Below are 24,709 nucleotides of genomic sequence, written 5' to 3'. Positions count from 1 at the left end.
ACACCACAAAAACAAAATGAAAGATAAAAATCATGTGATCATATCAACAGATGCTGAAAAGGCATTTGACAAAATCCAGCATCTATTTTTGATAAAAACTCTCAGCAAAGTGGGAATAGAAGAATCATATCTCAACATTATAAAGGCCATTCATGACAACCTACAGCCAACATCATGCTCAATGGCAAAAACTAAAAGCATTTTCCTTAAGAACAGGAACAAGAAAGGGATGTCCATTTTCACCACTCTTGTTTAACCTGGTACTGGAAATCTTAGCCATAGCACTCAGACAAGAAGAAAAATAAAGGGATCCAAATCGGAAAGGAAGAAGTGAAACTGTTATTATTTGCAGATGACATGATATTGTACATAGAAAACCCTAAAGACTCCATCAAAAAGCAACTAGATTTATGCCCTGGCTGGTTTGGCTCAGTGGTTGGAGTGTCAGCCTGCAGACCAGAGAGTCCTGGGTTCGTTTTCCGCTAGAGACACGTACCAAAAAAAAAAAAACAACAACAAAAAACAAACTGGATTTAATAAATAAATTAGGCACAGTAGCAGTATACAAAACCAACATCCATAAATCACTGTCATTTTTACACAAAAATACTGAACACACAGAAAGAGAAACTTAAAAAAAAATTCCATTTACCATTGCAACAAAAAAATTCAGATAACTAGGAATAATCTTAATCAAAGAAGTAAAGGACCTATTCACACAAAACTATGGGGCATTGAAAAAAGAAATAGAGGAAGATATAAAAAAGTGGAAGTATATACCTTGTCATGGATTAGAAGAATTAACATCATTAAAATGTCTATACTACCCAAAGCAATCTACAGATTTAATGCAATCCTCATCAAAATAGGAATGACATATTTCACAGAAGTAGAAAAACACTCCAAAAGTTTATATGGAACCAAAAAAGACCCCAAATACCCACAGCAATTGTAAAAAAGATAAACAAAGTAGGAGGGATCACAATACCAGATATCAAGTTATACTACACAGCCATTGTAATCAAAATAGCCTGGTACAGGCACAAGAACAGGTATATAGATCAATGGAACAGAACAGAGAACCCAGGAATTGACCCAAGACATTATGCTCAATTAATATTTGACAAAGGTGGCAAGAGCATACAATGGAGTAAAGACAGCCTCTTTAATAAATGGTGCTGGAAAAACGGGACAGCTACAAGCAAAAAAATGAAAGTAGAGCACCAACTTACACCACACACAAGAATAAACACAAAAGGATAAAAGACTTAAATGTAACACATGAAACCATAAAAATCCTAGAAGAAATGTAGGTAGTAAAGTCTCAGATATCACATGTAGCAGAATTTTCACTGATACAACACTTAAGGCAAGAAAAACAAAGGAAAAAATGAATACATGGGACTACATAAAACTAGAAAGCTTATGCACAGCAAAAGAAACAACCATCAAAATGGAAAGGGAACCCCCTATATGGGAGAGCATAATTGACAACAATACAGCAGATAAGGGGTTAATTTCCAAAATATATAGAGTGCTCACACAACTCAACAAAACAAAGACAAAGAACCCAATTAAAAAACTGGGCAGAGGATCTAAATAGACACCTCTCCAAAAAGGACATACAAATGGCCAGGAGACATATGAAAAAATAGTCAATGTTACTAATCATCAGAGAGATGCAAATTAAAATGACTAAGAGGTGTTACCTCACACCTGCCAGAATGGCTGCCATCAACAAATTATCAAACAGCAAGTGCTAGCGAGGGTGTGGAGAAAAGGGGACTCTAGTACACTGCTGCTGGGAATGCAGACTGGTGCAGCCACTATGGAAAACAATATGGTGTTTCCTCAAAAAATTAAAAATTGAACTTCCATTTGACCCAGTGATCCCACTTCTAGGAATATACTCTAAGAAGCCTGAAACACCAATCAGAAAGAACATATGTACCCCCATGTTCATAGCAGCACCATTTACAATAGCTAAGATCTGGAAACAGGCCAAGTGTCCATCAACAGATGAATGGATAAAAAAGCTGTGGTACAGCCCAGCCCATGTGGCTCAGTGTTTGAGCATCAACCCATGCACCAAGAGGTCGCTGGTTCAGTTCCCAGTCAGAGCACATGCCCAGGTTGAGGGTCTGATCCCTAGTGGGGGGCATGCAGGAGGCAGCCAATTGATGTTCTCTGTCATCAATGTTTCTATCTTTCTCTTTCTCTCTCTAATATCAATAAAGAAACAAAAAAAAATTTTTTTTAAAGGTGTGGTACATATACACCATGGAATACTATGCAGTTGTAAGAAAGAAAGATCTTTTATTCTTTGAGACGACATGGAGGGACCTGGAGAGTATTATGCTAAACAAAATAAGCCATTCAGAGAAAGACAATCACATGATATCGCTTATTTGTGGAGTATAATGAACAAAATAATCTGATGAACAAATTAGACCCAGGGACACAGAAGTAGGGCTCAGAATGCCAAAACTCAGAGGTAGGTGTCAGGGGGAGGGAAGAAATAAACCAAAGAACTTATGCATATAAGCATAACCAATGGACACAGACAACAATGCTATGGGGGTGGGGGGTGGGAATGGGAAGAGGGTCAATGGAGGAGAAAGGAGAAACATATGTAACAAAAATTAATTAAAAAATAAAATATAAGGTGTTGATCAAGCAAAATACAATCATGATTAACCAGAAAGCTTGAAGAATGAGCAACTCTCAGGAACCAATATGGAAATAAACATAGTGACCTTTATGAAGAACTGCAAACCATTTGAATCAACACTTGGTAAGGGAAATTATCCCTTTTTGTGTGCTTTTGTCCCTTACATTCATCATTAAGAAAATATAATCATCATTGTACAAAATGCTACATGTAGATGATGAAGGGCAGGGAGACAAAAATGGTAATTCCCCCAACAGCAACCACACAGAGATTCAAATATGTCCACCTTGGTGCTGGATAGAGATAAGCAGCTTTTTACTCTTCGGGGTAGATAAAAGATGATAGCCAGCAGTATGGAAGGTTAGTTAACTCTGTTCTCATCCAAGGATAGTCCAAGAATATATGCTAAAATAATTTGAATAATATCATAATAAATGACTTTTCCAAAGCAAAACAGTATAGAAAGGGGGAACATATTCACTAGCATTTACTACATATCAGGTAATGTTCTAAATGGTATAGATGTACTAACTCAGTACTCTACTGAGCTCTGAGTTAGGTGTAATAATTATCCCCAGTGCTGCAAGTAAAGAAACCAAGACACATAAAGGCTAAGAAAAACTCCAATTATTTGAGGATTGGGATGAAGTGGAATACCTTTCAGACTAGTTTTGTTACAGAAGAAATGTTTGCATGTTCTGTACCTTAATGGTCTCCTCTGTGAGTGCAGACACAATCCCCTTTGTCTTCATGTTTAAATGGTCAGGTCAAGTCAATCTCTCTCTCTCTCTCTCTCTCTCTCTCACACACACACACCCCTCATATTTAGATCTCTAGTAGGACAATCCAAATAAAGCAACATCTCCTTGTACTTCATATTTTAAGAGGGGCACTTCACCACTATACAGATAGAGCACCAGACATCTGAATAATGAAAACAGAGGAAATAAATGGTGATCTCAATATTAAATTAATTAGTATGTGGAGGTTGGAAATGAATACAGGCTCTGAATCCACAAAGATATGGGTTTAAATCCTGACTCTTGGCAGCTGTGTCACTTAGGGTAAACCACTTTACCACTATGAAATTTTATTTTTTCTTATTAAAGGACAGATAGTGATACTCATCTGCAGAATGGTTATGAACATTAAATATGATCATTTCAAACACCAGCTCCTACTAGATACTCAATAAATGTTAGCTATTATTTTCTTCAACCAGGACAAACTTGCATCAGGAGGCTCCCACTTTCCATTCACAAGGAGCCCTGGAGTCATATTTTATCTTTTAAATTAATAGGAGAATCTCTGCTTTACATTCATTTCACCAAGAAGAAATGAATTATAGCAAGAATAACGCAATTTAGGCAGACACAGAAATAAGTATCCTACCTTCTTATCTTGTTTAAAGGGATTGCCAAAAGTATGCAGTCTTTTGGGTTGATCTGGATCAATCTCTCGAAGTGGAGAAGCCAATGTCTTTAGATATTCCTGATAGTTGCCCATTTGTGCGACTGGAACACTATGAAGGGAATCTGCAAAATCATCATAAAAGAAACAGATGCTATGTAGCTTAAGTATATGGTCCTTTTGAGAGGACGTGATCATAGTCTGCTTAGCAATATGTATGTTGGCATCAGATAGTCTAAAAGCTCAAATCTTGCCCAGTGGGTGTGACTCAGTGGATTGAGCATCATCTCATGGACTGAAAGGTCCCAGTTCGATTCCTGGTTAGGGCACACTGGGGGCTGTGGGTTTGATCCCCAGTAGGGGGCATGCAGGAGGCAGCTGATCAATGTTTCTCTCTCACATTGATGGTTTCCTCTCTCTCTCCTAAAAATAAATAAATAAAAGCTCAAATCTAGCATTGTAGGACTTAAAATCATTTCTCTTCATCTTTTTTTTTTTTTTTTATCCTCACTTGAGGACTTTTTTTTTGCATTTATCTTCAGCAGATCAGGAGAAAGAGAGGGAGGAAGAGAGAGAGAGAAACATCGATGTGAAAGAGATACATCGAGTGGTTTCCACCCACACAATCCCATCCGGGGCCAGGGACAAACTGCAACCGAGGTATGTGCCCTTTGCGGGAACCGAACCCTGGACTCTCTGGTCCATGGGCCGATGCTCTAACCGCTGAGCCAAACTGGCCAGGGCTCTTTTCATCTTACTCATTACCACTCTACCACCACTACTGCCTACAAGCTCAAATCACTAGTTCAAGAACAGCTCCCTTACCCTTCAAACCAGGTTTGACAATGGAATGACATCTCTTATAACATCTCAACACAAAACACCATATTTGCTCTGTGTTTTAAATTGCGTAGGCTCCATGGTTTTCTCTTATCATCCAGAGAACCTTGGTTAGTGGGTCTCAGCCACTTGGAGAACTTGATTAAATCTACAGGCTCTCTTCATAGAAAAATCATCCCCTTCCCACAAAACTTAGTGTATAATTTCAGGAGGTTGGCCAGGCTAGGATTTGCACATTTATTTTATTTTATTTTTCTTTCTTTATTGATTTTAGAGAGAGAGGAAGAAAGAGGGGGAGAAAGATAGAAGCATCGATGAGAGAGAACATTGACTGGCTGCCTCCTGCATGCCCCCCACTGGGCACTGGGTCCACAACCTGGGCATGTGCCCTGATTGGGAATCGGAATGGCAACCTTAGTGCATGGGTCGATGCTCAACCACTGAGCCATATTGGCAGGGCTAGGATTTGCACATTTAAATAGAAAAGTGACCGTTTAAAATGAATAAAATGGAGTATAGGGGAATTGTACACTGTCACCAATGATCTTGGACACTATCTGGTTCATTATTTTCATGTAACTGAGGAATTACGGATTGAATTAATCAAAGTAGTCTGGGTGATATAGTGTTGGGGCATGCAATTTCCAAAATCTGACAGACCAAGGTTCTGCCACTTTCCAACTCACTAACCCTAGGCAAACTACTAAAATGCTCACTCTCAGTTCTCATATCCACATAATGGGCATAAAATATCTATTTCATGGGGTTATTTGGAGGCTTGTAGGATCTAAAAGTGTGGATTAATGTACACATTTCCTTAAACCTGAAAAAAATAAACTTGTGTCTGGATAGAGGGATTTAGTAAAAATGGGCATTTTAAACATTAACATATTACAAACATAACCTACTCATTATGTAATAAACACCTTCATTTACATCAGGCTTGACATTTTTCTAATCAACAAAAATGACTTCTATGTTCATTTACCTTCATCTTGTCCAACAATAAACTTGTGTGTTTTCAGCAGATTGGATCTCATTCTGGTTAACTGATCTAAAAGACCTCTACGTGAAACATCATATGCATTTCTATATGTCTGAGGTTTCAAATCCTATTTGAAATGAAACAAATAATTTTAGTTACTCCTGAGGCTTTTACTATAGAAATATAATTCTTAACCCTCTTAAAATCTTAGTAAAGTACTCTACATTCACTAAAATTGACTACACTAGAATTTTCTCAGTGGAAAATGTATACTTGCTGGCCTTGTTCTGAATTCTAATACACTCAAAAAGCATTAAAAGCCACTGGGAATATTCTTTTTTCAAGGATGTCATTTAAAACATCAAATCCTGAGATTTACGCCTGTGACAGCCTTGAAGACCCACTGCTTAAAATCTAGATGTATGCCTGTGGCACCATGGAGGTGAGCCACTAGGATCTCCCTCCAGGAAGCAATGGCTGATCCTGACAGGGTGCAGTTAGCTGAGCTTGGGGATCTGCTGCAGCATTTGAGCTGAGGCCACACTCTTCCCAGGCTTCCCCTACCAGTGACTGAGAATTATGGGGGGTGTTAGGCCCTGGCCAGTTCTGCCCAATGTAGACCTCCTCTATGGGAAATCTTGTTGCCAGAGATTCCTGCTGGGCTGGTCAAGACTTTCTCCCAGCTACATCAATGTTTGAAGCTCTTCATCATCATTGCTTCTTCCTTGCCCCCTCTTCTCACAGGAGCTAGATCAGCAACATAATCTGAAGGCAGGCTATCCTTGTTTACTCCTGTTCCTTCTCCCCATTATCTTTCACAGACATTACCCCCAAACATATCTTGTACATTTAATTCCATATCGCCGTCTGCTGGCAGGATAATTCCTAAACTGGTCCATCAATAACTATAAGGTCCAAACCAGGACAATTATTATTTCAAAACTAAAGCAATATGAAAGACGTAAATGTGTCAGACAAGTTCAAACACAAACTATTTATGTCATAATTTACCTTGTTTAAAAACCCTACTTGAAAGCCAGCAAATTCTTTGGTATTCAGCTCTGTCAGTCTTGGAGAAGTTTCCCCTGTGATTTTTTTCAGTAGTTTTCTAAAATTTTTACTGTGAGTCAAAGACAAACCACCTCCAGAATGATTTTTCACTTTGATTCCAATTTCCTGGGGAGGTTTCTTCCCCACTGATGCTAGAATTCGTTCTGATTCTATTTTGGTCTAAAATGAAAGTACATAGTATGTTATAAAAAATCTATAGTATCACTGTCATTTTTACTATTTTAAAAAGATAATACTTTAAGAACCCCACAGAACAATTTTCTATTGCAAATCACAGAAAAACGGGTAATTAAACATTTTCCTGTGCTTCCCTGTATTACCACAGCAAACAGAGAGGGGGTTGCTAGAAAGACAAATAACTTGACACATTTTTCATCTTGTTTTGTTTCAAAATTATGATTGAATCATGGAGGGAATGAAAACCGTGGATAAAAATAACATTCATAGACATTTAAAATCACATTTTGTTACTGTATAATCTAGATTATATATTCATTTTGGACTCCGTATTTATAAATGTAAACGAGGGCTAAAATTCAGATTACATAGATTGGTATTATAACTGAAAAAAATCACTCTTTAGTTCTAATATTGAACCATCCAAAAATTAATGCTTAATTTAACAAATATTACCAAGTAAATAATTTTAATATGTGCTCAATGTTTCTTACTAACTTACAATAACAACAAAAATCCTTTTACTAAACATTATTATATCATATTGATAAATAGTGCTTGAAAGTGTATTGTAACAATATATTGGGCATATTTTGTGATTTATATACATTTGAGACAGTTCAAGAAACACTGGTGGCATAGTTATTAAATTAGTAGTTAGAGCTATTTAAAATTAGTAATGATCTTTTCTTTTACTGTAAAAGATGGAATTCCACCAATGTCCAGTAAGCTCAAAATAATTTTGAATTTTTTGTGGTTTGGTTAGAGATATTCATTAATTTTCCCTAATTACTGGAATTAAGTATGTTTATTTTTTTAAATTAACTCATGAAGTAAGGGATAAGAGCAAATGAAGGGTCTGTTTCCATAAATGGTCCTGAAAACTCATGTATAAAACTATACAAGCCATGTGTCCCAGAAAGCCTGAGAACTTGCATGAGTTTCAACTCGGTTCACTATTCTTCCTTGTGGCCACACTCTGCTGACACAGCCTTAAAGGCCTAAGATAAACATCAAATAAAATATATAAATCAATAGAGAAATAAATAAATAAATAACCCAAAACATTAACAACTAAAATATATCAGCAGAGAGGAAAACGGTTGTTAAGGGGACACTTGATAGACCAGAAATCTGGGTTTGCCTCTCCTTCCTTTGCATTTATGAACACACTGGACTGGTGGGAGCTGGTACACTCCAGAGCATACTTAAGTTTTTTGCCAGCTCCCTGCCAGGTGTGTCAGCACCCCAAATTGTGGAGGCATTTTGGGTCTATAGGGAAATCTGCCACTTTTTTGCTTAATACTCTGCTTTTCAAAGACCCAACCTCCAAACATATCCAACTTGAAACACTGTAGTTACTGCAAACTCTACTATTGTTCTCTACCAGGGAATACATTTGTGCATAAGAAAGTAAAGCTGCTGAATGAATTGGTCATATAACATAACACATTTGTCTGTCAGTAAAGCTCTAACTCAGTAGTTCTCAAACATTTCCATCCTGCAAGAATGCGCTAGGTAGAGTGAGAAGTATGATATAAGTAGGGGTGAGTGGAGGATGAGGTACTATTAGAGAGGGGCAGGTAAGGGACAAGGTGAATAATGGTAAATGAGGCGTGGGTATAAAGTAATAGATGGAGGGCAAAAATAGGGGAGATAGAACTCCACTCCTCAGGTCCCCTTGGGGCCTATTAACCTCTAGTATGAGGAACACTGGTCTTATCTCCTCCTCTCCAAGAAAAAGCATATGGATATTTACTGCCTAAAATCGAAATTCAGGCAAATCATTGTGCTGACCTAAAGAACAGGATGTTCTACCCCAATGTGATTTCAGGAGAAACCATATTGAGGATAGACAAAATGTGACCCATGAAATAATTCTATTAAGCCTCTGCCCCTCTTAGACCATAAAATATCAACCAGCTTGTGAGTAGGACAAACTGGCAAGCAAAAGGAGAAATGGTGCAGCATCAGATGATACTGACAGACCCTTAACTGTAGTTTAATGGTGAAGCTAGAAGCCGTAGAGAATCACATAGTACTAATCCATAAAGTGTAGAAATATATACACATTTAATTTGAAAAATTAACAATTACACTAGAGAATAAGGAAATGCACTTCTGAGGGCAAAGGATTTTTGTTTGTTTGTTTTTACCAATACTACCTGTTGGCTGAGTTTTTTAAGGTAAGAGATAACACTGTAACTAAGTCCACAATCTAAATTATCTGATATCAGATTTGGAGCTCCCATCATCCTTAGTGCTTTCTTTAATGGCTATAAGGAAACAAAATACACAACAGTAAGAATAGAATAAATCTTAAAATACTCAAAGTTCAGTTATAAGGGGCAAAGGAACATGATTCATTTCTTAGAAGTCAAGGTGCTGCACATAAAACCAAACATGGAACATTAAAAAGTGGCAATGAAAATAGCAGAGAAGGAGCAGAAAGAAAAAAAAAATCAGAAGAGAGTGGGATAAGAAGAGCAAGTAACAAATTAAAACAGGTAAACTGCTTTCAGTCTTAATTCCCAAGTCATAAAATTATTTCATATTGCAATTTATTGTGTACCCCATTCCTGCCATGGTAAATAATAACACACCCCAATTTCTCCTCCCAGTGATACCAGACACCATGGTTTTGCCTTTTCACCTCTAGAAACTTGACTTAAAGTTTACCACATTCACCTCTGAAATTATTTTGCTAAATCTTGATTTAAATTATGTGACCAGTTCAAAATCACCATGAATATGTTTCTCAACTTGTAAAAATCCAAATAAGGCCAAATCATATTTTATTCATTTTGGATTCCCTCCCCACCTTGCCCCTGCACCAGTGCCTCTACTTCATGTTGTGTCTAGGACACATTTAATAGTTAATAAGTAAATATAATGTCTTCAGAATTTTTTTTCAGAGGAAAACTCCATATTGAGAATTTCTAGAGTTAAAAAGGGGAGTTGATATACTATATGAATCCATACCTATTCTTCCTAAATTCCAAAATGATAATTTTGTAAGATTAATTTGAATAAGAGAAATATAGATGTGCTTTATAAAAATAACCATGGCAACTAAAGGAAATAAACAAAACAGTTCTTTTTGCGTCACTATGACATCTCCAAGCTCTTACACATAATTTGAGAAGACAATGGTGACACAAATATTTATAAATTAAAAAACTAGCCCGGCCAGTGTGGCTCATTGGATTGAGCATCATTCCATGGACTGAGAGGTCCTGGTTTGATTCCTGGTCAGGGCACATGCCTGGGTTGTAGGCTCGATCCCCAGTAGGGAGCATGCAGGAGGCAGCCGACTGATGTTTCTCACATTGATGTTTCTCTCTCACATTGGTGTTTCTATCTCTCTCCCTCTTCCTCTCTCACTAAAAAAAATCAACAAAACATATTTTAAAAAACTATCTCATTTCAGGGGTAAAGTTTTTGGTCCATTGACATTTCTTGTGACAAGAATCATCATTGATAGTTAATAAATACATACTAATAGGTAATATGGAGGCAGAGTTTTTAAGTAGCTGTCAAAAGCCTGTCGCCACTTCAGATTTGGCTTAAGCTTGTGAACTTTAAACAAGTCATCTGTAAGAGAAAATCAAATAAAATATTACATTATTCTAATCCCAAATACCAACATCTAAATCAAGCAGCCCGCATCTATTATATCACTTCCTAGATATCTCAAATTTTAATTACATTGAATTAACCTTTCATTGGAGTTTGATTATCTTTTTTTGGTACTACTTACCAAAATTATCTACAGTATTTTTTCAGAAAATGAAATAAATTCTCAAGTTACATATTTCTCTTTTGTCTGTGAAGCTAAACAAAATATAATGTTACAACACTAACTCTGATCCACGTGATTTTTTTTTTTACCTTTTACATATTGGTAACTCTACTGTAGTAATTTCCACCTGACGGGGAATCCATGGTCACTGGTTGATGGATCAAATAGAGGATGTGAAAAACAACAACAAAATTGAAACCATAGATACAGAGAACAGACTGGTAGTTGCCAGAGGTGGGGGTGAGGTGGGGGGTGGACAAAATGACTGAAGGTGGTCAAATAGTACAAACTCCCAGTTATAAATGTCATGCAGATATTAGGTACAGCACAGTGACTATAGTTAATAATACTGTAGTGCATATCTGAAAGTTGCTAAGAGAATAGATCTTCAAAGTTCTCATTGTAAGAAAAAGATTTGTAACTATGTATAATGATGGATATTAACTAAATTTACAGTGGTAGTCATTTTACAATATATACAAATATTCAATCACCATGTTGTATACCTGAAACTAATATAATGTTATATATCAATTATATTTCAATAATAAATAAACAAATACATACATAAATAGTGTTATACTTTTTGCTGAAAGGCCAAGGTAATAGACTTCACAAAGTATATGAGAACAAAAGCTAAGCCTCTCATTTCTAGGTAATGATGACAAGCTCTAAATTATGTTTTGGATTCTCCACAATCAACTTATACTCTGTTAGCCATATTTCGCCCCTCCTCATTTCTTTGATTTCAGTGGTCAGGCATTTTAAGCCAAACTTTGAGTTTCTCAAATATTAGTTAACAACTGGGTGCCAGATGGAAGGGGGATTGGAGATATGGGTGAAACAGTTGAAGGGAAGTACAAATTGATAGTTACAAAATCGTCATGGGGATGTAAAGTATAGCATGGGGAATATAGTCAGTAATATTGTAATAACTATATATTGTGCACTAGATATATTGGGATGATCAATTAGTAAGTTATATAATGTCTAATCACTGGGTTGTATACCTGAAACTAATATAATAGTGTATGTCAACTGTAATTGAAAAATAAAAAATAATTTTTAAAAATTGGGTGATGGTACTAGTAAAAACAAGTAGAGATGTTAGGTTGAAGTTTAAATTTTGCACAACTAAATATGTTTCTTGAATACCATGTGCTTTAATACAACTAAAGATATTTTCCTTAGATAAGCAGATACCCCTATATTTTCACACATAAAAATAATTATTTTAGTAATCTAAATGCATTACATACACCACATAAAAATTTCTAAAATATCTCATTATTTCCTTGTGAGGGTAAGAAAAAATATTTTTTTCTAATATAATAATTCAAAATTGATATCCCTAGACATCAACATGAACCTGCCACACTTACTATAAATACCGAAGATAATACAAATTCAATCTCTATTTTGTTTCTTCAGATTTTATTGGCTCTTATCCAAAAACAAATGCTTACCTCCAATGACAAGACCATTCCTTTGCCATGTGCATACATTCTCTACAAATGGGCTGTTCTTTGAAATTCTGAATGAACTTTAGTTAAGAAAAGCAGCCATGTATTTTCTTCCTTTTACTTCTATAATGAATGATTCACTCCTGCTGAAACTAATTTCAGTGAATTTATGAAGTCATAAAATGTAGGTTTTCTTTTTCTTTTCGAACAGGGTAAAAAGAACAAAGAAAAAATATCTGAAGAGACTACTGGCTCATTGTAGCACACAGGTCTTTTAGAGAACATTCATATTTTGATAGAAAGGCAGGAGAGACCATGGAAATACCCTGTTATACTGTCTTTAAGTGAAGTCTGTTGGAAATCAGGCAGATTTTGGAAACTAACTGACAGATTTAAATACCAAAAATCTGGAGAGACATTTAGATATAAACAGATTAGATAATGACAGTCAATAATAGTCTTAATATTTCCAACAATGCTGATTGCAATGATTCCATCTTGGAGCCAGTTTAGTCTAATTATTTCTTGTCGATTTTTTGAAGTGGATGGGAGGAAGAAAGAAAACCTTCCACAATCTAAATTAAGGGTAGAGATCTATTTGGGTGACAGTGCTTTAGTAACTATCTCTATAGCTCAGAAAACTATTTCCGTGGTGTTAAATTTCCATTCATATGGAGTCTCTAAGAGGGTATAGTAAAGATGCCATAAACAATTAGCTAATCAACATTGGAAAGACAAGGAAGTGATTGTAGAAGGTGACTAAAATGATACTGCCAACATCTCAAAAACTACTGACATGCGCCCAGCCACTGTGGCTCAGTGGTTGAGCATCGATCGATTCATGCACCAAGAGGTCACCAGTCAGGACACATGCCAGGTTGTGGGCCAAATCCCCAGCATGGGGTATGCAGGAGGAGGCCAACTGATGTTCTCTTTCATTAATGTTTCTATCTCTCTTTCCCTCTTCCTTCCTTTCTCTCTAAAATCAATACTGAAAAAATTTTTTTTAAATATTAAAAAAAAACACAACTACTAACATGTTCTCTTTCAGATCCTTTCTCCCTATTTCCTGCTTCAAAGAGGAGGAAGACATGGGTTTCAGTCCAAAATCAGCCACATTATTAGCTGAATGAGCTTTGAGAAATTACTTCACCTTTTTGTGCCTTCATTCCATCTATAAAATAGATTTAATGATAACTGCCTTACCACACAAGCTTATTATGAGAAGTAGATTCTGTGCATGAAAACACTGTATAAAATAAAAAACAGTGCAAGCTGTAAAGCAATGAACATATAGTGATTAATACACATCAAAGTATCTTCCTTCATTTATTCTCTTTTGCTCCTCCTGGTCTAAATGTGGAACTAGATTTTATTTTTTACACAACTCCGTAGTTCTTAATTTAAAAACAACACCAGGTTAATTGAATGTGGTATGTTTAAGAAAAAAAAAGTTGTCATAGATGCCTTAATTTCTGTAGTTACTGGTCCTCAAAAATAAAACAAAAAATCCTAATTTCCTTTTTTAGATTTAAATTAATTAATTTATGTTTGTTTCAGATGTTTCTCATTTCCCCCCCACTGATATCCTCCTCCTCCCTGCCCGCCCTGTCCCCAGCTTTGTTGTCCATGTCCATTGTTCATGCATACATGCATATAAGTTCTGTGGTTTATCTCTCCCCCACTACCCCCTCTTCTGGGGATTGTCAGTCTGTACCCCACTTCCACGTCTCTGGGACTACCCCATTCCTCAGACTGTTATGTTCATTATATTCCACAAATAAGTGATACTTGTCTTTCTCTGTTTGGCTTGTTTCGCTTAGGATAATACTTTCCAGGTCCCTCCATGTAGTCTCAAAGGATAAGAGATCTTTCTTTCTTACAGCTGCATAGTACTCCATTGTGTATATGTACACTGCTTTTTTATCCATTTGTCTACTGATGGACATTTGGGCTGTTTCCAGATCCTAGCTATTGTAAATAGTGCTGATACAAACATGGGGGTATATATATTCTTTATGATTGGTGTTTCAGGCTTCTTAGGGTATATTCCTAGAAGTGGGATCACTGGGTCAAATGGAAGTTCAATTTATAATTTTTTGAGGTAACACCATATTGTTTTCCATAGTGGCTGCACCAGTCTGCATTCCCACCAGCAGTGTACTAGAGTCCCCTTTTCTCCACACCCTCACCAACACTTGTTTGATGATGTGTTGATAGCGGCCATTTTGACGGGTGTGAGGTGATACCTCATTGTTGTTTTAATTTGCACCTCTCTGATGAGTAGTGATGTTGAGCATTTCTTCATATGTCTCTTAGCCATTTGTATGTCTTGTTTGGAGAGGTGTCTATTTAGTTCCTCTGCCCATTTTTTAATTGGGTTCTTTGTCTTCCTTTTGTTGAGTTGTATGAGCACTCTCTATATATTGGAAATTAACCCCTTATCTGATATATCATTGGCAATTATGCTCTCCCTTACAGTGGGTAGCCTTTCCATTTTGATGATTGTATCTTTTGCTGTGCAGAAGGTTTTGAGTTTGATGCAGTCCCATGTGTTCATTTTCTCCTTTGTTTCTATTGCCTTAGGTGATGTGTCAGTGAAAATTCTACTGCGTATGATGTCTGAAATTTTGTTGCCTACAGTTTCTTCTAGGATTTTTATGGATTCATGAGTCACATTTAAGTCTTTTATCCATTTTGAGTTTATTCTTGTGTAGGGCGTAAATTGATGGTCTAGTTTCATTGTTTTGCAAAAATCCTAATTTCTTAATTCAGAGATAGTCTTCTTGCCAACTATGATAATCTGGTTACCGCCCTACTAACATGATTCTTAAGGTAGTTCATTGATCCAATTAAGCCTCACTTATCTATCCCAGGTAAGTTTGGTGCTTAAATAATTAAACCTTTACCTAATTTTTATGGAAATCTTGATAAAGAAACAAAGGTTACGTTTTTGGACAATCATTGTACTATGAAGTAATACAGTGATGTTTCTGGGCATTATAAAGTATATGTGACTTAACTTGCCTTTTTACTAAATGCCCTGCTCACTAAAAGTACAAAAACATCCTGTATCTTTATATTATATTTTTAGTATAAAATAGTGCCTTCAAGAGCTACTTAGGCAACATAGTTGTTAATAATGACAATAATGATAATAATGCTAACAGCATTATTGAGCACTTACTATTTGCCAGGTGAGTTCTGTGCAATTCACTATATTAATTTAATCCCAACTAAATCCCTTTAAGGTGGGTATTATCATTATTTCACTTTACAGATGAAATAACTGAGGCACAGAGAGGTTAAGTATCTTATCCAAGGTCACAAATCTAGCAAACAGGAGAGCGAGGATTCATACCAGAGTAGCTATGCCCTACAATCCACACTGTTAAGCACTATGGAAACTACACAACCCAGAAAGTGAAGTAATGGTAGAAATGCAAGGAGTGTCTATTTTAGAACCTCAACATGAAATCCAAGTTTGGGATTCATGGGCACAAGGACCTTCATCCTCAAAGGGTGTGAAAAATCCCATGCTTCTTAGAAGACACATTATAAAAAAGCCTGGAAATGGGTTTTTGAAGCAAAAGGGAAGAATGGGAACTGAGTCAAGGATATGATGGCCCTGAAATTAATATATGGAGTTAGGGAGTGGGGAGGAATCAAAGATTCCTCTGGAGTTTCTGATTTGGGATATTTTCTCTAGGCAGGGTTGGATTTTCAGTGTTGTAGGTTAAGGAGGACCAGGAACAAATGCCACATGTGTCTTTCTGGTGTTAGAAGACATTTCAGAAAGAAGGATAACATGGCATTTGGGGAATAGAGTCATACAGTCTAAGAAGTAATCAGGAAAACAGTGTCAGGATTTGACTTTATATACTATTATGGAGCCTGGGAATGTGGCAAATTAGGCACAGAAGGTTTGAGGCAAAGAAAGAACTCAATGCTTCCTTTTAACCATTATGCCATGTCTACATCTGACCACTGTAACCTATAAGACCAGCAAAGACCAATTTTAGAGGGTGAGTCTTGCTATTGTCAAGTGCTATATATCTCAATTTATGATGGGAGACCAGCTACTCTAGTTAAGGGCATTATCATGTAATAATCTGGAAGGCAGGATGAGCTTATTTATTTATTTATGTTTTGTGGTACGTGCCCCTAGCGGGAACTGAACCTGGGACTCTCTAGTCCGCAGGTTAATGCTCAACCGCTGAACCAAGCTGGCCAGGGTAGAAGGCAGGATGAGTTTAGACCAAAGATGAAATACTGGAATTCAGCCCATTATAGTTCTAAAGATCAGAACTTTTCCACTGCCCTGTGGTAATGAGGCCACCTCCACCCCTATGGTGTCAGTGGAGACCATGTGGGAAGGAGTAACGAGGAACTTCTACTTCTCCAAGCCAGGGAGGTATCATTCTACTAAGGACCATAACTCCTATTCCTGCACAGCAATAACAACAAGAAGCCACCTCTTTTGGGTGTCAACAGAAGCCAAGTGGGGAACCTGGACTTCTACCACCCTGGTACTAATGAGGCAGTACCTCAAAATCTCTGCCAGAGGAGTGTGAGAGGAAGCAAACTAAAACAGAAGATTTAAATAAGATCCAGAGACTCATAATACTGAAGATGTTCAAGTCTCAATTGAAAATCACTCACAGTACCAAGAATCAGGAAGATCTCAAAACAAATTCAAAATGACAATCAAGAGACACCAACAACAAAATGACAGAAATGTTAAAAATATTTAGTAAAGGTTTAAAAGAACCTAGCACAGTAAATATTTCAACAACCTATTATAGGCACACTTGAAAAAAATGAAAAAATAGAAAGCCTCAGCAAAGAAATAGAAAGTGAGAAGTGGAAGATATAACGAAGAACCAAATGGAAATCTTAGAACTGAAAAATACAATAAACAAAAGAAAAAACTCAATGGGTGGGCTCAGAGGCAGAATGGGCCCTGGTTTGGCTCAGCAGTTAGAGCGTTGGCCCGTGGATTGGAGAGTCCCAAGTTCGGTTCCCGCTAAGGGCATGTACCTCGGTTGCAATTTGTCCCCGGCCCCGGTTGGGGGTCATGTGGGTGGCAACCACTCGATGTGTCTCTCTCACTGATATTTCTCTCTCTCTCTCTTCCTCCCTCTCTCCCTCCCACTCTATCTGAAGATACATGCAAAAATGTCTTCCAGTGAGGATAAAAAAAAAGTAGCAGAATGGAAGGGATAGAGGAAATAGTGAACTAGAAAACAGAACAATAAAAATCAACCAATAGGAATAACAGAACATGGACCTCCCCCCAAAAAATGACCAGATAGATAATTTGTAAATTTTCCCCATTCCATTGGCTGCCTCTTCACTGTGTTGACAGTGTCCTCTGATGTACAAAAGTTTTTAAGTTTGATGTAGCCCCACATGTATATTTTGCTTCTGTTGTCTGTGCTTTTGGTGTCATATCTCTTTTTATTTCCTACAACTGCATGTGAATCTAGAATTATCGCACAATAAAAAAGTGTACTTAAAATAAAAAAATAATACTATTTACAGTCTAAGTAAAGATTATCTAGTTTAATCCTTCACTGTATAATAGTGAAAAGTGAGGTCATAAAGGTATATTTAAGAAAAAAGGTAAGTAAATCCACAAAATATAGGTAGTTTTTGTTGGTAGTCATTAATCTCAGAGACATAACCTATATGTAATCAGTGACAATCACCTTGTAGAGGATACTTTTAGATTAGACTAAGAAATAAAGTAGATAGGCTATACAGAACAACCATGCTAATATCTTTGTGATAACCCATTCTTTTTTTTTTTTTAATCCTCACCCAAGGATATTTTTCCATTTATCTTCAGACAGAGTGGGGGGGGGGGTGAGAGAGAGAGAGAAATATCAATGTGAAAGAGACACATTGATCGGTCACCTGCTGCACAACCCCAACTAGGGTCAGGGACCAAACCGCAACCAAGATACGTGCCCTTAACAGAATCGAACCCGTGACTCTTAGGTCCATGGCCCAATGCTCTAACCACTGAACAAAACTGGCCAGGGCAATAACCCATTCTTAACCTTAACTTGCAACTTTTAAAAGAATTGTTTTTTGGTACACATAGTACTTACAGCACTAAAAAATCTTATGCTTTTTTCAATAATTTTTATTTTTCAATTACAGTTGACATAATACAATATTATATTAGTTTCAGGTGTACCACATACTAATTAGACATTTATATAACTTGAAGTGATCACTCTGATAAGTCTAGTGTTCATCTGACACCATACAAAGCTATTACAATATTATTGACTATATTTCCTATGCTGTACTTTCTTTCCTCATGACAGTTTTTATAACTGGCGATTTACAAAACTTAATCCCTTCCCCTTTCTCATCTAACCTCCTAGCCCCCATCTGTCTGGCAACCATAAAAATGAAAAAATAAAAATTTCTCTGTATTTATGAGTTTGCTTCTGTTTTGTTTGTTTAGTGCTCTAGATTCCACATATATGTAAAATAATAGGATATTTGTCTATCTCTGATTTATTGCACTTATCATAATAAAAATATTATGCTTTAATGACTATAGTAAAATAAAACTCAGTAAAAATTTGGTCCCTTTTGCAAAAATATGAAACTCCACCAAATAAAAATGTTCACGCACACACAAAACACTACTGTAAGCAAAATAAAAATGTTCACAACTTTACAACTAGAAGGATATGTGGTATTATATTACTCTAAATAGATGCGGCTTTTAAATGAGAAAAAAAAAATCTCTATACATGTTTTCGGTGATATCTGAGTAACAACATCTGGAGTTATTCCTTTTAGAATATTGCCATGGAAACCACAGCTTCTACAACTACAGTTGTTGCAGAATCTACTTTTGTACTCATTGCCATAACTTGCTACCCTACCTAAAACAGATGCCTCAAGAGGATTGAATATTCTTTTGTGGAACAATTTGTGTGAGCTAATACCCTCATTAGAAGCCCTATTTTCTGAGGAAAACTATCATATTTTTGGAGCGTTAATCCCAAACAATGGTATTTTTTTGCTCAAACTAGTCTATGAAAAAGGCAAAGCCACTTAAAACTGTGATTTAGGGGGTAGGATGACAGCATTGGACCTTGCAACCTAAAGAACAGCATTAGAATCACATATCAGAGGTTAAGTGTCTCCTCTATTTGATATAACAACAACAAAGAGAAGACAAAACAGAAAACAGTATGCAAATTCTATCCTTTCAAATCAGTTTTTAGACTTTTATATATCTAGATATCAATTACTCTTTGACTACATTTAAGGTGCTAAGCCCGCCGTGTATGTTTTGTTATATTTTAATGATGATTCGATAAGACATACTTTACTTACCTAAGAGAGGAAGTAAAACTGGGTAGTTGTAGGGCATCACAAAAAGGTTTACGCAAGTTAAAGTTGTACTGGCTTTTAAATAACCAAATGGATATCCAAGTTCATTGTATTTTCCACTGCTAGTAACAAATACCTGAGAATAACATGAAGTAATATACAGTTATGAAAATAAGGATTTTATGTAAAAGCAAACTCACAGCAATATTCTCTAGCCACATCTATGAAACAATTTAATTGTAAATTAAAAATGAGAATAGTGCTTTTAGCCGATGGTCATGTCAAATATATCATACTAAATAAACAACTATGAGGTATCATTGCACGCCTATCAGAATGGCCACCATCAACAAATCATCAAACAAGTGTTGGCGAGGGTGTGGAGAAAAGGGGACTCTAGTACACTGCTGGTGGGAATGCAGACTGGTTCAGTCACTATGGAAAACACTACCTCAAAAAGTTAAAAATTGAATTGCCATTTAACCCAGTGATCCCACTTCTAGGAATATACCCTAAGAAGACTGATACACCAATCAGAAAGAATATATGTACCCCCATGTTCATAGCAGCACTATTTACAATAGCTAATATCTGTAAACAGCCCAAGTGTCCATCAGTAGACAACTGGATAAAAAAGCTGTGGTACATATACACAATGGAGTACTATGCAGCTATAAGAAAGAAAGATCTCTTATCCTTTGAGACGACATGGAGGGACCTGGAAAGTATCATCCTAAGGGAAACAAGCCAAGCAGAGAAAGACAAATATCACATGATCTCACTTATTTCTGGAATATAATGAAATAAACAAACTAATGAACAAAATAAACCCAGAGTCATAGAAGTAGGGTATAGACTGACAATCCTCAGAAGAGGGGTTGGTGGGGAGAGAAGAGAGAAACCACAGAACTTGTATGCATGTACGCATAATTGATGGACATTGACAACAAAGCTGGGGATGGGGCGGGGGAGATGGGGAGGACGGTGCCAATGGGGGAAATAGGAGAAACATCTGTAACAAAAATAAATGAATAAAAACCAAAACCAAAACAAAATAAATTAACTTCTAAGGACTTCCAGTTAAGATGGCGGTACTCAGCTCCTCCCACAACCACATGAAAATTACAACTAAAGTACAGAACAACCATCATTCAGAACCACCTGAAATCGAACTGAATGAAAGTCCTACAATTACTAAATTAAAGAAGCCACATCAACAGTGGTAGAAGGGGCAGAGGCGCAGACAGGCTAGTCGCACACCCACGTGTGGCAGATAAAAATCAGGAGGGACACCTCGGCTGTGAAACTCCTCCCTGAGGAGTGAGGAGTCCCTGTCCCACACGAGCCCCCAGCTCAGGGTTACTGTGCCAAGAAGAAAAGTCCCCATAACCTCTGGCTGTAAAAACCAGTGGGAACTGAGGCTGAGGGAGACTCAGGCAGTTCCTCTTAAACGGCCCACGCTCGGACTTACTCAGACTTGTTCCCTCCAGGCTCCAGTTTGGGGAAGGCAGTTTGAAATGCACCAGAGGCATACGGGGAAGAACTGAGTTGGTTGGCATTGGAACGAGAGCTGGAGAGGCAGCTTTCTCCCTGACAGACATGGTACGGGCTACTGTTCCTTTGGTGAGCCCTTCCCTCACCAAAGGCACAGGGCTGTCAGACGTGTGCCATATCTGGGACTCCAGCAACCTGGCTCACATGGTTTGCCCCACCCTGGTGATTCCCTAAGGCCCTGTCCTACACAACTTTCAGGCCCACCCAAGCTGTTTCCAGTGCCTTTACCATAGGATTGGCCTGTGTTGCTTCAGATTTTCCTCAAACTAGCAGCACCCGGCCTCAGCGAGTCCCATACCTATCATTAAGTGGCCCCAGGCCTGGCACTAGAAGCAGCCAGCCTTGGTTCACAGCTTAGCTTTGCCTGGGCACTTCCAAGCCCAGAACAAGAAGCAGCCATCTTTAGATTGCTTTGTAGCTTATGCCTCGTGGTCCCAGGTAGAACACATGCAGAGGCTGACCTTGCTCCAGAGCCAGCACACCCTGTGGACAGGTTCATAACATGTCAAAGCACCATCACTCAACCACTTCCACAAGTGACACACTAAATGAGTGGATTCAGTGGGTACCAGAGCTCTGCTGAAGTAAGTCTTGCTCTGTGTGGTGGGCCCCTGTACAGCTGATCCTCCAAGGTAGTAAGAGGCCAGTGGTCAGTGGGCACAGTCAGTCCTTTCAGCTGATCAGCCTGAGTAAATCCCTCCCATTGACATGTCAACAGCAATCAAGACTCAATTACAACAAGATGCTGGACAGTCCACACGTGGGGTACACCTCAAGGGCTCAGCTAGGGTGACCATAGAGGTTGTGCCACTGGACCCTACAGTTCACCTACTACAATAGGCCACCCTACAAAGACTAGGAGACATAGAAACAAACACAGGGAAGCACCCAAAATGAGGAGACAAAGAAACATGTCCCAAATGAAAGAAGAGAACAAAACTCCAGAAAAGGAACTAAATGAAATGAAGATAAGCAATCTAACAGATGCAGAGTTCAAAATGCTGGCTAGAAGGATGCTCAATGAACTTAGTGAGTATTTCAAGGAACTTAGTGGGAATGTCAAGGAACTTAGTGAGGACATCAACAACATAAACAAGGACCAGTCAGAAATGAAGAATGCAATAACTGAAATAAAGAATAATTTACAGGGAATCAATAGTAGAGTAGGTGAAGCTAAGAAGCAAACCATTGATTTGGAATATAAGGCAGCAAAAAACACCCAATCAGAACAAAGAATCCAAATAAATGAGGATAGCTTAAGGAGCCCCTGGGACAACTTCAAGCGCACCAACATTCACATTATGGGGTGCCATAAGGAAAAGAGAGCACAAGAAACTGAAAATCTATTTGAAAAAATAATAACAGAAAACTTCCCTAACTTGGTGAAGGAAACAGACATACAAGTCCAGGAAGTATAGAGGGTCCCAAACAAGATGAACCCAAAGAGGAACACACCATGACACATCATCAACAAAATGTCAAAGTTAAAGTCAAAGAGAATCTTAAAAGCAGCAAGAGAAAAGCAGTTAGTTACCTACAAGGGAGCTCCTATAAGACTGCTGATTTCTCATAAGAAACTTTGCAGGCCAGAAAGGAGTGGCAAGAAATATTCAAAGCGATGAAAAGCAAGAAAACCTACAACCAAGATTATTCTATCCTTTAAAGTTATCATTTAGAATTGATGGACATTATAAAGAGTTTCCCAGACAAGAAAATGCTAACAGAGTTCATCACCACCAAACCAGTATTATATGAAATGTTGACAGCTCTTCTTGAAGAACAAAAATATGAACAATGAAATGGCAATAAATACATATCTATCAACAACGGAATCTACAAACAAGATGAATAAGCAGAACAGAAACAGACTCACAGAGAACTTTTTGTTGGCTGCTAGATGGGAGGGGGCTGGGATGATGAGTGAAAAATGTGAAGAATTAAGAAATACAGATTGGTTGTTAGACTGATGAACCTCAAAGGGAAAGGGGGAGGGAGGATGGGAAGAGATAAAGCAAATAACATATGCATATACGCATAACCAATGGACACAGACAGTAGTGTGGGGAAGGCAGGAGGGGGGTGGGAGCGGGTAGGAGAGGATCAGTGGGGGATAAAAGGGGGGACATCTGTAATACATTCAACAATAAAGATAAGTTTAAAAAGAAAAAAAAAAAAAACCTGACTTCTCAAAAGAAGAGTTGGTGACCAGAATAAAGACTTTTAAGGAAAATGGAACATGGTCCCATGCCTAAAACAGTCAATTATAAAAATACTGCTCTTTCAAAGGATTATGCTAATGCTCGTCTTGTGTACTACTATTAAATCTTGCACTACTTCCCTTTGATGCCTCATCCCCCTACCCACGAATTACTTGTCATCCAGTAAGTATTTACGGAATACTTAGGCACTGGTGCTAATTATTTGGAAGCAGCAAGGAAATGCTTTGGTTTATTCTGGAAGTCATTTATCTTGTAAATTACACTGATAGAACAGACATTCAATACTGATCAATACATTCATCTTTATTACATATCACTATCATCTTTTGAGATTTTTTGACTACTTTTTTTTATTGTTGAAAGTATTACAGATGACCATTTTTCCCCCTATTGACACCCACCTCCCTGCTCCCCACCACCTTCACTGCACTGTGTCTATTGGTTATGCATATAAGTTCTTTGGTTTGTTTCTTTCTACCCCCAGCCCCTTCCCTCTGAGTTTTGTCAGTCTATTCCCTACTTCCATCTCTCTGCATATATTCTGTTTGTCGACTTATTTTGTTCATTTTATTCAGCAAATAAGTGAGACCATGTGATACTTGTCTTTCTCTGATTGGCCTATTTCACTTAGTATAATGCTCTCCAGGTCCCTCCTTGTCATTTCAAAAGGTAAGAGATCTTTTTTTCTTATAGCTGTGTAGTATTCCATTGTGTAAATGTACCAGAGCTTTTTTATCCACTCATCTACTGATGGACACTTGGGCTGTTTCCAGATCTTAGCTATTTCAAATAGCACTGCTATGACATAGGGATGTATATATTCTTCCTGACTGGTATTTCAGGCATCCTGGGATAGACTTCTAGAAGTGGGATCACTGGGTCAAATGTTACATCCATTTTTAATTTTTTGAGGAAACACCATATTGTTTTCCATAGTGGCTGCACCAGTCTGCATTCCCACTAGCAGAGTACTAGGGTTCCCTTTTCTGCACATCCTCACCAGCACTTGTTGTTTGATGATTTGTTGATGGTGGCCATTCTGGCAGGTGTGAGGTGACACCTCATAATCATTTTAATTTACACCTCTCTGATGATTAGTGATGATGAGCATTTTTTCACATCTCTTTGCCATTTATATGTCCTGTTTGGAGA

The 24,709-nt window shown here is 37.5% G+C and overlaps 1 protein-coding gene across 24 annotated transcripts in view; it reads right to left on the bottom strand.

Annotated features, from left to right (window-relative positions):
* The window catches only part of LOC118635724 (integrator complex subunit 6-like), a 94,194-nt gene that overhangs the window by 10,379 nt on the left and 59,106 nt on the right, over positions 1-24,709 (bottom strand). For 11 of the 24 annotated variants that reach the window (XM_036270544.1, XM_036270542.1, XM_036270546.1 and 8 more), the window contains 6 exons: positions 19,788-19,920; positions 10,654-10,748; positions 9,320-9,430; positions 6,918-7,136; positions 5,910-6,033; positions 4,064-4,206 (listed from right to left, as the gene is read on the bottom strand). In XM_036270544.1, coding sequence (XP_036126437.1) covers positions 4,064-4,206; positions 5,910-6,033; positions 6,918-7,136; positions 9,320-9,430; positions 10,654-10,748; positions 19,788-19,920 — 825 coding nt within the window. Of the gene's footprint in view, positions 1-2,971; positions 3,077-4,063; positions 4,207-5,909; positions 6,034-6,917; positions 7,137-9,319; positions 9,431-10,653; positions 10,749-11,045; positions 11,105-12,422; positions 12,572-19,787; positions 19,921-24,709 lie in introns of those variants that run through there. The other 13 variants (XM_036270569.1, XM_036270570.1, XM_036270543.1 and 10 more) reach the window with 10 other exon arrangements.

The sequence above is a fragment of the Molossus molossus genome, unplaced genomic scaffold (assembly GCF_014108415.1).
Source record: "Molossus molossus isolate mMolMol1 unplaced genomic scaffold, mMolMol1.p scaffold_m16_p_2, whole genome shotgun sequence".
NCBI lineage: Eukaryota > Metazoa > Chordata > Mammalia > Chiroptera > Molossidae > Molossus > Molossus molossus.
The sequence above is the reverse complement of the archived record's forward strand: the minus strand, read 5'-3'. Positions and strand labels throughout refer to the sequence as shown.